Source organism: Anolis sagrei, chromosome X (assembly GCF_037176765.1).
Source record: "Anolis sagrei isolate rAnoSag1 chromosome X, rAnoSag1.mat, whole genome shotgun sequence".
Lineage (NCBI taxonomy): Eukaryota > Metazoa > Chordata > Lepidosauria > Squamata > Dactyloidae > Anolis > Anolis sagrei.
This window is the reverse complement of record NC_090034.1, coordinates 6759266-6772917: the sequence shown is the minus strand read 5'-3', so window position 1 is coordinate 6772917 and position 13652 is coordinate 6759266. Positions and strand designations below refer to the sequence as shown.

The 13652-nt window shown below is 44.4% G+C and overlaps 1 protein-coding gene across 5 annotated transcripts in view; it reads left to right on the top strand.

Moving 5' to 3' along the window:
* The window catches only part of LOC132782172 (protein sidekick-1), a 986469-nt gene that overhangs the window by 805755 nt on the left and 167062 nt on the right, over positions 1-13652 (top strand). For all 5 annotated transcript variants that reach the window (XM_067473286.1, XM_067473289.1, XM_067473288.1 and 2 more), the window contains exon 30: positions 6262-6463. In XM_067473286.1, coding sequence (XP_067329387.1) covers positions 6262-6463 — 202 coding nt within the window. The remainder of the gene's footprint in view (positions 1-6261; positions 6464-13652) is intronic.

Here is a 13652-nt window from a genome sequence, read left to right as displayed (position 1 = left end):
GGGTTGGACTGGATGGCCCATGAGGTCTTTTCCAACTCTTTGATTCTATGATTCTATGAAAAGCTTCAACCCTCAAGAATTTCCGGGGGAGAACAGTCTTCAGAGTCTCCAAAGACTTTCCAGGGAAACAGCCCTAAAAACCAAAGAACTCCAGCTGGAGAACATCTAAGCCTTTCAGTTCTTGTGGGTTTTTTCGGGCTATATGGCCATGTTCTAGAGGCATTTCTCCTGACGTTTCGCCTGCATCTATGGCAAGCATCCTCAGAGGTGGATGCTCTAAGCCTTTACTGGTAGGTCCACTCGGCGTTCAAGAAGCAGTTCAACCCGGTAGCGGAGCCCACATCAGTAAGGGTCAGATTACAGTCAGCCTGGGAGAAGTTAACAAGGGGATTTTCCATTTAAAGTAAAGAAGAAGTTATTGAAGACAGTTGTCTGTCCTTTGTGAGCAAGTTTAGGAAGCTACCAGTTGCATAAAAGCCTGGAATCTTTTGTTTAACTTTACTGAAGACAAGATAAGTTTCTGTTTGATTGTTCATTATTAAAAGACTTTGTTATACTTCACAAGCCATTTAAAGATCATTTGTGGTGGAAAACCTCTGAGAACTTCTCCTTGGGCTTCCCGCTGGGCAAAGGTTGCACGTCCTGTTCTAAAGGAAATTCTTTTACAGTCCACAACAGAACACCCCTCTTGTATCTTATGCAAGATTTTAACCATTTACTGGTCTCACACTTTTCTCTCGTAGCCCTGGGACTGGCCGATCTATTCTGTTTTAGTGATCCCAGGTGATGGGGTTCAGGAAAAGATACGTCTGAAGTGTGTAGGTTTCTTGAGTCATCAGTTTTGCCTTCAAAAGGTGTGCAGTGACTGTGCAAAGAAGAGGCACTGTATACAGTCAAGTGTGAAGACTGCATAGGCAGTTGCTTTGCTAGGAAGAGATAGAGCAAGAAGTCAGCCAAGCTTGGAATTGACCAGCTTGAATCAGTGTAAACCTTCAAGGTCTTGGGAGCGTGTCTGTCTTTAAGCACCAGCTATTGAGTTCCATTTTTAAAAGAAAAACTTCAAATGTCAGACATTATACCATTAATACTTGTAGGTAAAGGTGAAATAATATTACCCATACTCAGGTAGCTTCCCTAGGGATGGGGAAGGGAATATGGTACTGATCATTCCTATGCCCTCCATCTCTTCCTCCACTTGATTTCTCTGACCAATAGGACAGGTGTGTTTACCACCAACAGTGACCTGAACTCTTTAGGAAAGGAAAGTTTGAAAATATTTGCAATAATGAAAGAGAACATCTGTAGCCCCTATAACTCTTTGGGAAATAATAATAATAATAATAATGGGTGCAGTGCCTAAAGACCTTGGCCTGCACTTAAGCACAATCAGCACTGATAAAATTACTATCTGCCAGCTGCAAAAGGCCATCTTGTTGTGTTTCTAATAATAATAATAATAATAATAATAATAATAATAATATAAATTGAGAGCCAAATTGTCAAAGAAAAAACATGGCTGTGGCTCACAAATGGAATTTGGAAAAAGGAGGGCCTGATTCTGGCCGACCAAAAACAAGCCATTAGAACCAATGCCATCAAAGTCAAAATTGAAAAGTCGACGACAGATCCCAAGTGTAGACTCTACGAGGAAGCAGATGAAACAATAGATCAAATCCTCAGCTGCTGCAAGAAGATTGCGCAGACAGACTACAAGCAGAGGCACAACACCGTTGCTCAGATTATTCATTGGAACTTGTGCCACAAATACCATCTGCCTGTGACAAAGAACTGGTGAGATCACAAGCCGGTGAAAATTACAAAGAATGAACACGCCAAACTCCTCTGAGACTTCCGGATTTAGACTGACAGAGTTTTGGAGCACAAAACAAAGTATGGATCATCGATGTTGCAATGCGAGGCAACAGCAGGATTGAAGAGAAACAACTGGAAAAGCTGACATGATACGAGGATTTAAAGATCAAACTGCAAAGAATCTGGCACAAGCCAGTCAGTGTGGTCCTATTGGTGAGCGGTACACTGGGTGCTGTGCTGAAAGACCTTGACCTGCACTTAAAAACAATTGGCGCTGACAAAATGATCACCTTTCAGATGCAAAAGGCCACCCTCCTCAGATGTGCACAAATTATTCGCTGATAAGTGTCCGAAGTGTGATCCAATACGACAACCAGCATAGTGATCTTGTTTGCTGTGGACTCATCTTGTTGTGTTTCAAATAATGATCATAACAATAACAACAACTTTATTTATATTCTGGCCTATCTCCACAGAGGGGCTCAGGGTGGATTCCAAACGTAAAAGGCAAGCATTCGTTGCCTGAACATAATAACAATACACCCATAATAACGAAAATTGACAACACAACATATAAAATTTAACTAAAATTAAATGAAAAATGCAACCTGATATATCAGACATAAAACAAAACATAAAACAGAAGCATCCGTTTCCCAGGTCCTTGGTGACAAATAAGATTGATCATTGCTCAAGATGTCTAGAGAGCTGGTGGGTAAACAGGGCATGGATATGGATGGCAGCTATTAATCAGAGGTATAATGGTAGTATTACCATATATTCCCCCTCCTCCTCCTCATAAGCCAGCGAGCAAAGGTACATCTTCAGCTGTTTCTTGAAAGCAGGGAGGGAGAGGGCCATCTTTAATTCCTTAGGAAGGGCGCTCCAGAGATGGGGGGCAGCCACAGAGAAGGCCCTTTCTCTCGTTCCCACCAGCTGCGCCTGGGACGGGGTAGGACTGAGAGCAGTGCCTCCTCCGATGACCACAGTGTCTGAGTTGGTCTGTAGAGGGAGATGTGATCCGTCAGATAGTGTGCTGGTACGGCTGTACCAGGAGCTCCAACTTTATTTTCTTTCTGTTATCTGTTTGTAGTCGTAGGGCAGGCCACCTGTCCATCATAATTAAGCTTTGGTTCCGCTCCTTGTTCAGGGCTCTGGGAGAGAAAGGAGCCATTTTTTGGGCAGTCTCACATAAGGAAGCTAAACTATAGGACGTAGACCAGCTCGTCCCATAGAAAAGCTTCTTTTCTCAAGAACATCCGGGGAAACAGAAACCGAAATTCCAGAGAAAAGGTCCCAAGGCTCTGGCTGAGAGCTCTCAGCCTCTCAGCCTCACAGCAATCAGAGGGAAAACAGCCCTGAAGTTCTCAAAGAATTATCTGAGGGAGGACAGCACTACAGATCCAGCTGAAATATCTACAAGCCTCGGCTGGTAGGTCTACTCGATACCCAGACGCATTTGGAATCGGTAGTAGAACCCACACCGATGAGGCATAGATAGTAAACAGCCTGGGAGAGGTTAAAAGGGGTTTTTTTCCTACAGAGAAAGTACAATTAATTAAAGTCAGGTACCAGTCCATTGAGGACTAGAATAAGAAAGCCTTGAAGTGTTGTTTGAACCATTGAAGATTTGTTGTTTGTTCCATAATAAAGACTTTGTTGTATCAGTAAAGACTCTAAAGACCATTACTTCAGAAAAATCCCCGAGAACCTCTCTTCGAGGCACCCCTGGCTTCCCGCTGGACTTAAAGTATACGTCCTATAGAAAAGACAGCCGTTACAGGCCCAGCGCGCGAGAGAACACATAGTCTTGACCTGAGTCATTTAGGGCTTTTAAGGTATTTATGCTAGACACCTTAACATTTGATTGACAGTGTTTTTGAGGTTGCCCAAGTTGCAGAGCCAGTTTCGAATCAAAACTCCACAGAATGTTGTCCACAGCTAAAGTGGAACAATATCACTATTAATAATGTAGTGTGAGTAAGGCTCATGAGAGGGGAAAAAAGGAAGAATTAGCAAAACAGGACTCCTCTAATAATCCATTGGGAAAACCACATGCGTTTGACACAATAATTATGTCCTTGTTTCATTCTTCTTTTCTACTATTATACTTCAGATCAATACATGGATTGAATTAAACAAACCCTTGATGCTTACAGAAGAATCTCTGTACTGTTGTTGGCGGAAGGGAATACACACATTAAGAGTGCCAAAGGAATTAGTATTTTATAGTCTACTAGCCGTCCCCTGCCATGCTTTGCTGTGGCCCAATCTGGTGATCTGGAAAATAAAGTAACAAGAAAGTGTGGTGTCTAATATATGTGATTTCTTTCTGCTTGTGGGTAAACAGTATTTCTTGTTGTTTCTTTGTCAGTGTTGATGTGGAGAGTGTCTGATTTGCCTAGTCTGGAACATGCAACATACAATTGTCCTTCTTTAGGGGCCCCTTTCAAATCTATGATACTATATCTCTCTTTGTGTGTGAATCATATCTATCTATCTATATTTATGACTGGATGGCTCTTTGTCAGGGGGGCTTTGATTACATTTTCTTGCCCCGGTGAAGAGAGTTGGACTGGATGGTCTTCAGTATTTTCTGTTGGCCATGGGAGTTCTGTGTGGGAAGTTTGGCCCAATTCTGTTGTTTATGTGGTTCAGAATGCTCTTTGATTGTAGGTGAAGTATAAATCCCAGTAACTACAACTCCCAAATGTCAAAGTCTATTTCACCCAAACTCCATCTCTGTTCGTAGGTGAACTACAACTCCCAAACTCAAGGTCAATGCCCACCAAATCCTTCTAGTGTTTTCTGTTGGTCATGGGAGTCCTGTGTGCCACATTTGGTTCAATTCCATCATTGGTGGAGTTCAGGATGCTCTTTGACTGTAGGTGAACTATAAATCCCAGTAACTACAACTCCCAAATAACAAAATCAATTTTTTTGCGTGAAGGACATACATTGGTGTGCTGGTATGGCTGTACCAGGAGCTCCAACTTTATTTGCTTTGTATTGAATGATTGCTTGCAGTCCAAGGTTTCAGGGACTCTGCAGATAGGTGGCTTCCTTTGGTTGCAGTCGTAGGGCAAGTCACCTGTCCATCATCATTAAGTTTTGGTCCCGTCCCTTGCTCAGGGCAATTGGGAAGGGAAGGGAGCCATTTTTAGTTAGTCTCAGCAAGGAAAGCTAATGTACAGGACATGTGTAAGCTTCCCCTGTACAAAAGCTTCAACCCTTAAGACTTCTGGGGGAAAACAATCTTAAGAGCCAAAGATTCCCAGGGAAACAGCCCTAAAGCTCTGAGGAATTTCAGAGGGAAAAACAGCTTTGAATATCAAAGAACTCCAGCTGAAAGGACTGCAAGCCTTGCTGGTAGGTCCACTCAGTGCTTTGAGATGCAGTTCAACCCGGTAGTGGCGCCCACATCAGTTAGGTTTACGTTCACAGTCAGCCTGGGAGAAGTTTGGAAAGGGATTTTCCTTTAAAGTAAAGTAACAGTTAGTAGCCACCAGTTGCACAAAAGCCTGGAAGCATTTGTTTAACCTTTTGAAGACAAGAGAAGTTTCTCTTTGATTGTTCCTCAATAAAAGACTTTGTTATATTTCACAAGCCCTCTGAAGACTGTTTGTGGTGGAAAATTCCTAAGAGCTTCTCTTTGAGGCCCCTGGCTTCTCGCTGGGCAAAGGTTGCACATCCTGTTCTGAAGGAAATTCTTTACAGGCCCAGTGCACGACAGAACAATTGGGTTGTTAGGTGTCTTGTGTCCAAATTTGGCGTCAATTCGTCCAGTGGTTTTTGAGTTATGTTAATCCCACAAACGAACATTACATTTTTATTTATATAGATTTCCTAATCATTCAGTTTGCAGAGCGTTAGCAAGGAATTCTGCTCTGTCTTCCTCCCTTGCTTCACCTCTTCACCCTGGGATCCTCCTTGTTTCTTTTCTCCAGCCCTGAAAACTTGGGAAAAAATTGAAGCCATGTGTTTGTATGTAGGGAACACCCAATGGACCATAGAAAACAAGGGTATCAGATGACAGCTGGGAACAGTGCATAGGCCAAGCTCCTGAGAGGATAACCAAGAGAGTCAGCATAGAACAAGGCAACTGCAGTCTCATACATGTCAATTCAAATCAGAATTCAGGGCCTTCTTAGACAAAGCTTATTTCATCTGTTAGCTTGCTAGCCCCAGCCAGTATCGATTCTCTTCTGGATGGAAACCTTGAGTAGCAACATTTAAAACATATCAGATGCAAAGCCTGTTTTCTTACTTTTCAGCTCCATAGGGATTCCTAGGAAAGAAACAGTTTGTTCTGGGTGGAGTTTTGCTTCAATATGCAAGAGTAGTAGGGCTGAGCTATACTAGATTTGGAGATGACCTATTAAGGTCTTACAGTTGGACCAACTTGAATATTTTGTAGGGAATAATCAAGGGTTTGCTTTTAATTTTCAGAGCGGCCAGCTCCTCCAAGGGAACTGAAGGTCCCCCAGTCTGAAGTGACATCTCGAAGTTTGCAACTCCACTGGGTTCCTGGAAGCGATGGATCTTCCCCAATACGCTACTTCACGGTGCAAACGAAAGAGCTGCCAGATGGGGACTGGAAGACGTATTCATCATCTATCAGCCATGAAGCCACCTCCTGCACAATTGACAGGTATCCATACAGAGGGAGAAAGCATAACATGCCTTGACCCTAATAGTGTCTTCTAGGTCAGTGGTTCCCAACCTTTTATTGACCAGGGACCACTCTCCAACATTAGTACAAAAAGGAATACAAATAAGTTTTTGGTCAACTTTAGATCCACTTTGGTTCTTTGTGGTGCTGATTCAGAAAATTGCATTGGATAAACCACATCAGCTCTAGTTTCTGATCCAGAACATATGCCATCCAGTAGTCACCATCTGCTCACCCACAGAAAATCATATTTAATAGTCTAGAGCCGAAGTGGTCATAGTAATATTTTGTGGGTAGTCAGCTTCTCCCCTCCCAACATCCCTGTTTCCTCAGCACTCGTTTCCTCGAGGCAATGGTATAGTAATGGTGAGAGCACAGACCATATTATTGTTCTTGTGGTCCACAGACCACAAGTTGGGAACCACCATTCTAGACTCAAAGCACCAATGAGACTCTTCTTCCACTGTATGAAAGAAGAAAGCAGGGTTTTATAGTTTCCCGAAGACCTATGTACTCAACTCAAAACTCAAAGCGTAATCTTGATCCTTTCATGGTACTTTTTCAGTAGTAGGCAATGGCTGTACTGGTATGGCTGTACCAGGAGCTCCAACTTTATTTTCTTTCTGTTATCTGTTCACAGTTATAGGGCAGGGCTCCTGTCCATCATAATTAAGCTTTGGTTCCACCCCTTGTTCAGGGCTCTGGGAGGGAAAGGAGCCATTTTTTGGGCAGTCTCTCATAAGGAAGCTAAGCTATAGGATGTAGATCAGCTCGTCCCGTAGAAAAGCTTCTTTTCTCAATAGCATCTAGGGAAACAGAGCATCCAGGGAAAAGGGAGCATCCAGGGAAACAGAAATTCCAGGGAAAAGGTCCCAAGGCTCTGGCTGAGAGCTCTCAGCCTCTCTGCCTCACAGCAATCAGAGGGAAAACAGCCTGGAAGTTTTCAAAGAATTCTCGGAGGGAGGACAGCAGTACAGACCCACTGAACTCCATCTGAAATATCTACAAGCCTCGGCTGGTAGGTCTACTCAATACCCAGACGCATTTGGAATCGGTAGTAGGACCCACACCGATGAGGCATAGATAGAAAGCAGCCTGGGAGAGGTTAAAAGGGGTTTTTCCTACAGAGAAAGTTTAGTTAATCAAAGTCAGGTACCAGTCCATTGAGGACTAGACTAAGAAAGCCTTGAAGTGTTGTTTGAACCATTGAAGATTTGTTGTCTGTTCCATAATAAAGACTTTGTTGTATCATTAAAAACTCTAAAGACCATCATTTCAGAAAAATCCCTGAGAACCTCTCTTTGAGGCGCCCCTGGCTTCCCGCTGGGCTTAAAGTATATGTCCTATAGAAAAGTACAGCTGTTACAGGCCCAGCGCGCGACGGAAAAATAGCAGTATTAAAAATCTAATTCTGAGTTTTTGCTATTAATCCAGAATAATCTAAACATTCTATTTGGTTACCGATTAATATTATTTACTCTTGGGATAACGCTCGAGATGGATTCAGTGTATAAGATTCTAGAAGTAGTTAAAGATAACCTCAGGATTGTTGCAAGGCCCAAATGTTTATGCATTGTGTATGATTGTGGTTTTATAGTTTTATAATTTTAATGGTTTTAATCTATTGTCATTGTTGTTGTTTTGATATGAGATGTTTTATACATGTAAAGCATTGAATTTTGGTATTGATTGTGTTAGGAACTGCTTTGAGTCCCACCAGAGGTGAGAAAAGCCAAATATAAGTGAAATAAATAAACAGAGAGCTACCATGGTGCAGTGGATTAAGCATTAGACTAGCAATCCAAACACCAGGACTAAAATTCCCATTAACAATTGGGCAATGTTGCAAAAATCACACTCGCTCCCCTTCAAAAGAAGGCAATGACAAACCACCACTGAATTGATCTTACTAAAGGAACTCTAACAGAGATTTGTGTATGGAACGAGTCCCACATTGAAGGAGTCAAATTCAAGATATGAATGTTAGGAATTGTGCTAAAGGTAGGTAGCAAGTTGGTTCTGGTCAGGGAAGTAGCCCCAGTGCCCTAGGCCTAGCTCTAGGTTTTCCAGGTGTTTGGGGACTTCAACCCCCAGAAGCCCTGGCCAGCTTGTCCCGTGCTCAGGAATTCTGGGAGCTGAGGTCCAAAACATCTGGAGGACCAAAGGTTGGACGCCACTGATTTAAAGAGTCCTCTTCAGACATATTATAGCTTGACAAATTTCACAGAGATGTTATGAAGATAAAATGTACTAATCATTAAAAAATATTGTTCCTTTTTAAGTGATGAAAAAATGGGACTAAATCAATAATTAAACTGTGCCTCAACCACGGAGAACAAGCACTGGATAATTAGGGGTGTAGTTAAGGATCTATTTGTCAGTAATGTTGCTGCTGTGCTGGAGAAAAAGCAATAAAATGCTGCATGGAGGAAGCGAGTAATTAACCTTGCACGTGACCTTGGCTTAATTAAGCCTTCTTTCTCGGTGAAGGTTTGTGAAAGGATCTTGATGAAGGACAGAAGGACTTCAGAACAAGGTGGCATGTCGAAGCAGGGTTTTAATTTACCTTCCTTGTGGAATGTAGTATTTGGTCCCACAAAAAGGCAAGGAAGCGTGGGGAAAGTACAACACCATTCTCACACATGAGGTATGAGCAAACCCAGGCCTGGGAAGTGGATGAGGTCCCTTGTGCTCATTCCTCAGACCCTCCTCTCTCTCACCACCCTAGCCTTCCCTCCTTATCTCTTTCCTTCCTCCTTCCCCCCTCCCTCTTTCTCCTTCCCTCCTTCCTTCCCTTCCACTCTTTCAACTTTTGTCCATTCTTTCCTCCCTCCTTCCCTCTCTCCCTTTCTCCTTCCTTCCTTCCTTCCTTCCTTCCTTCCTTCCTTCCTTCCTTCCTTCCTCCCCTCCCTCCCCCTTCCCTTTAATCTTCCCTGTATTCTTTCCTCCCTCCTTCCCTTTCTCCTTCCTTCCTTCCTTCCTTCCTTCCTTCCTTCCTTCCTTCCTTTCTCCCCTCCCTCTCCCTTCCCCTTCCCTTTCATCTTTCCTTCCTTCTCCCATCCCTCCTTCTATTGTCTTTGACCCTACTTCCTTTCATCCTTCTCTTCGTTTAATCCATCTCTTTCCTTCCTCCTTCCAGCCTTCCCTTCCATTCTTACCTTCATTTTCTCCCTTCCTTCCCTTCCACCCTTTTGTCCTTCATTCCCTCTTTCCTCCTTCCTTTCCCTCTCTCTTTCTCCTTCCTTCCCTTTTGTCTTCTCTTCCACTCTTTCATCTTTCCTGTCTTGTTTCCTCCCTCCTTCCTTCTCTCCTTTTCTCTTTCCTTCCTTCCTTCCTTCCTCCCCTCCCCTTTCATCTTTCTTTCTTTCTTTCCTTCCTTCCTTCCTCCCTTACCCTCTCCTCCTCTTCCCTTCCCTTTCATCTTTCTTTCCTTCTCCCATCCCTCCTTCTATTCTCTTTGACCCTTCTTCCTTTCATCCTTCTCTTCCTTTCATCCATCTCTTTCCTTCCTCCTTCCAGCCTTCCCTTCCATTCTTACCTTCCTTTTTCTCCCTTCTTTCCCTTCCACCCTTTTGTCCTTCCTTCCCTCTTTCCTCCTTCTTTCTCTCTCTCTCTCTCTTTCTCCTTCCTTCCTTCCTTCCTTCCTTCCTTCCTTCCTTCCTTCCTTCGTTTTGTCTTCCCTTCCCTTCCACTCTTTCATCTTTCCTGCCTTGTTTCCTCCCTCCTTCCCTCTCTCCCTTTCTTTTTCCTTCCTCCTTCCCCCCCCCTCCCTCCCTCCCTCCCTCCCTCCCTCCCTCCCTTCCTTCCTCTCCTTCCCTTTCATATTTCCTTCCTTCTCCCATCCCTCCTTCTATTGTCTTCCACCTTCCTTCCTTTCATCCTTCTCTTCCTCTTTCAGCCTTTTGTCTCTTTCCTTCCTCCTTCCAGCCTTCACTTCCATCCTTACCTCCCTCTTTCTCCCTCCCTTTCATCCTTCCTTCCCCCTCTTTCTTCTTCCTTCCTTCCTTTTTGTCTTTACTTCCTTCCCTCTCTCCTCCCTCATTCCGTCTCTCTTTCCCTCCTTCCATTTTGTCTTTCTCTCATCCCTCCCTTCCTCTTCCCTTCCACCCTTTTCCTTCCTTCCTTCTCTTTTTCCTTCCTCCTTTCGTCCTGGGAGATGTTTAGCTGAGAGAAGAGACAGTAGGGAGGGAACATGAGAACCGTGTTTCCATATTTCAAAGGGTGTCCCATTGAAGAGGAGGAGAAGGAGGGGCAAACTGATTTTCTGCAGCTCTAGAGACCAGGACACAAGAAGGGAGCAATGGGTTCAAATGGCAGAGAAAGAAATTTGACTGAAAAGATTAGGAAGAACTTCCTGAGAGTAAGAGCTGTTGGAGAGAGCCTAGGCTGCCTGGGAGTGTGGTGGTCTCTTTCTCTGGAGGCTTTTCCACAGAGGCTATCTGTTGGGCGTGCTTTGATTGTGCCTTCTTGCAGAGCAGGGGGTTGGACTGGATGGCCCTTGGGGGTCTCTTCCAGCTCTAGGATTCTATATCAGGAGTAGGGAATACGGGGTCTCATTGAGACATTTATGGTCTCCTGTCCACCATCTCATGCAGACCAAGGCCAACTCTTTGGGGATCCAAAGGTTTCTTGTCTTTCCTTGACTTTCTACCTCCGAAAGAGATGAGAAAGGAGAGAAAAGGGCAGGGAGGGGACATAGGGAGAACCCCCTCCCTTCTGGCCCACCCACCCTACTTTGGCCCACCATGCAGCCCCCAAGTTAAAAGGTTTGCCCATGCCTGTCATACATCTGTCTGCTTCAGTGGCTGAGGGTGAAAAGAAAAGGGCCTGAGACTGGGTTATTGTAGGTTTTCCGGGCTATATGGCTATGTTCTAGAGGCATTTTTCTCCTGACGTTTCGCCTGCATCTATGGCAAGCATCCTCAGAGGTAGTGAGGTCTGTTGGAACTAGGAAAAGGGGTTTATATATCTGTGTATAACAACAGAGAGTAAACAATCAGGCACATCAAATCACCTCTAGAAGAAAGATTCCCCCAGGCACTTCCAAGCCATTAAATGCTAATCAAGGTGGTCAGTTGAAACATTCACACCTAGCTCCATCAGACAAAAGTCCTTTGTCCCACCCTGGTCATTCCACAGATATATAAACCCATTTTCCTACTTCCAACAGACCTCACTACCTCTGAGGATGCTTGCCATAGATGCAGGCGAAATGTCAGGAGAGAATGCCTCTAGAACATGGCCATATAGCCCGGAAAAACCTACAACAACCCAGTGATTCTGGCCATGAAAGCCTTCGACAGGGCCTGACACTGTTAGGAATGGTGGGATTGGAGTCCAAAACACCTGGAGGGCCCAAGTTTGCCCATGCCTGATCCATGGGAAGGCAAGGATTTTTAGGAAGACCGTATTTTACTCCAGTTTGCATGGCACTTGATGCCTGCTAGTCTCTCTGGGAGCTTCCTTTTGTCAGAAGAGGGAGGGCAGGATTATAACCCCAGACAAAATTGTTCTCCTATTGTTTCCGCCTAAGTTAATTGGCGAGCTTTCCCTTTTTTGCATTGCCAAGCTCTCTGGCAAGGCAGGGAGATTCAAAATCCTTGTGAAGTCCCTTCTTTTGCAGCGCTTGTTGAAATGCATTCCCATCCACGCATTGAGATTCTGTCTCTGTTGAGTCCCTTATCTTGTTTTCAGATGAAATGAGGGCAATTTTATCTGTATTGCCATACTGAGGAACGGAGAGATAACATCGCCCCTGTTTAAACAGCATTATCCAGCCTTCATTAGATTCGGCTGGAATTAAAATTCTTCTGCTTCAGCCTTCCTCTACCTATAAGGACTTGCCAGTTGCTGTTCGTCCTTCCTCCGCCGCTCAGATCTCCTGGATTTGCGGGAGGGGAGGCCTTGGAAGCGCCGGCAAAGAAGACGGCATAATACAATGCCGACTTTTGGCAGTCAGCGTAATGATCAAATAGTTTGATGCCATCTTTACAATTTGCAGATGGAGTGCCTGCCTATCTTTCCTCTTGCGATAATTTCCACAAGCAAAACGAGCTGGAAGGAATAAGGAAAGACGAATTCCGTCTCTTTGCTGGCAATTTCGTTTTCATTTTTCTCTGCCTGAAATTCTCTTTCCTTTGTCTTCCAACACTAATCGCTTATTCTTTTCAAGTGTTTTCCTCCCAAGTTATACCCACATCTGTTTCCTTCCCATCCTATCTATGGCACCATTTGTATGTTGAGTGGCTCTGAGTGGAGCAAACTATAGGGAGCATACAACGCCCCGATTAAAACAGCTTCATTGGCTGTCGATAAGTTGCCGAGCCATATTCAAGGTGCAGGTAATGACCTATAAAGCCCTAAACCAGGGGTCCTCAAACTTTTTAAACCGGGGGCCAGTTCACTGTCCCTCAGACTGTTGGAGGGCCGGACTATAGTTTTTTTTAAATAAAAAATTCCTATGCACATTGCACATACCTTATTTTGCTGTGTGGAAGGGCCCTTCGAGGGAGGGGGTTCTTTCTCGCCCTCTTTAGGCAGTAATTCCAGGAGCAGAGAATGGGAAATCTTCCTATTTCTAGTCTGAACAAAATCTGGCTACCAGTATTTAAAAAACTCTAAAATTGTAACTGTAAATAAGGAACAACACTCAAACACAAGGGAACTCCAGACAAGAAACAATCAGGGCCAGCTAATCACCTCTCAACAAAGGATTCTCCCTAAAAACTGTCAGGCTATGAAATGGTAATCAAGGTGGCCAATGGAAACATTCATACCTACCTCCAACAGACAAGAGTTCTTTCTCCCACCCTGGATCTTCCACAATTTTCCTAGTTAAAGGTTTTCCTCTGACATGAAGTCCAGTCGTGTCTGAATCTGGGTGTGGTGCTCATCTGCATTTCTAAGTCGAAGAGCCGGCGTTGTCCGTAGACACCTCCAAGGTCTTGTGGCCGGCATGACTGCATGGATTGCTGGGGCAGCCTCCCTTGGCTGGCTCACGCTGCCCATCGAGCCCAATGGGCAGCGTGAGCCTGCCAAGGGAGGAGCAGCACCGCGCGGCCTACTCTCGCGTAAAGCACCGCGCGAGGTGCTTTACGCGAGAGTAGGCCGCACGGGGCAGCTGCCCTTGGCTGGCTCACGCTGCCCATTGGGCCTGACGGATAGCGTG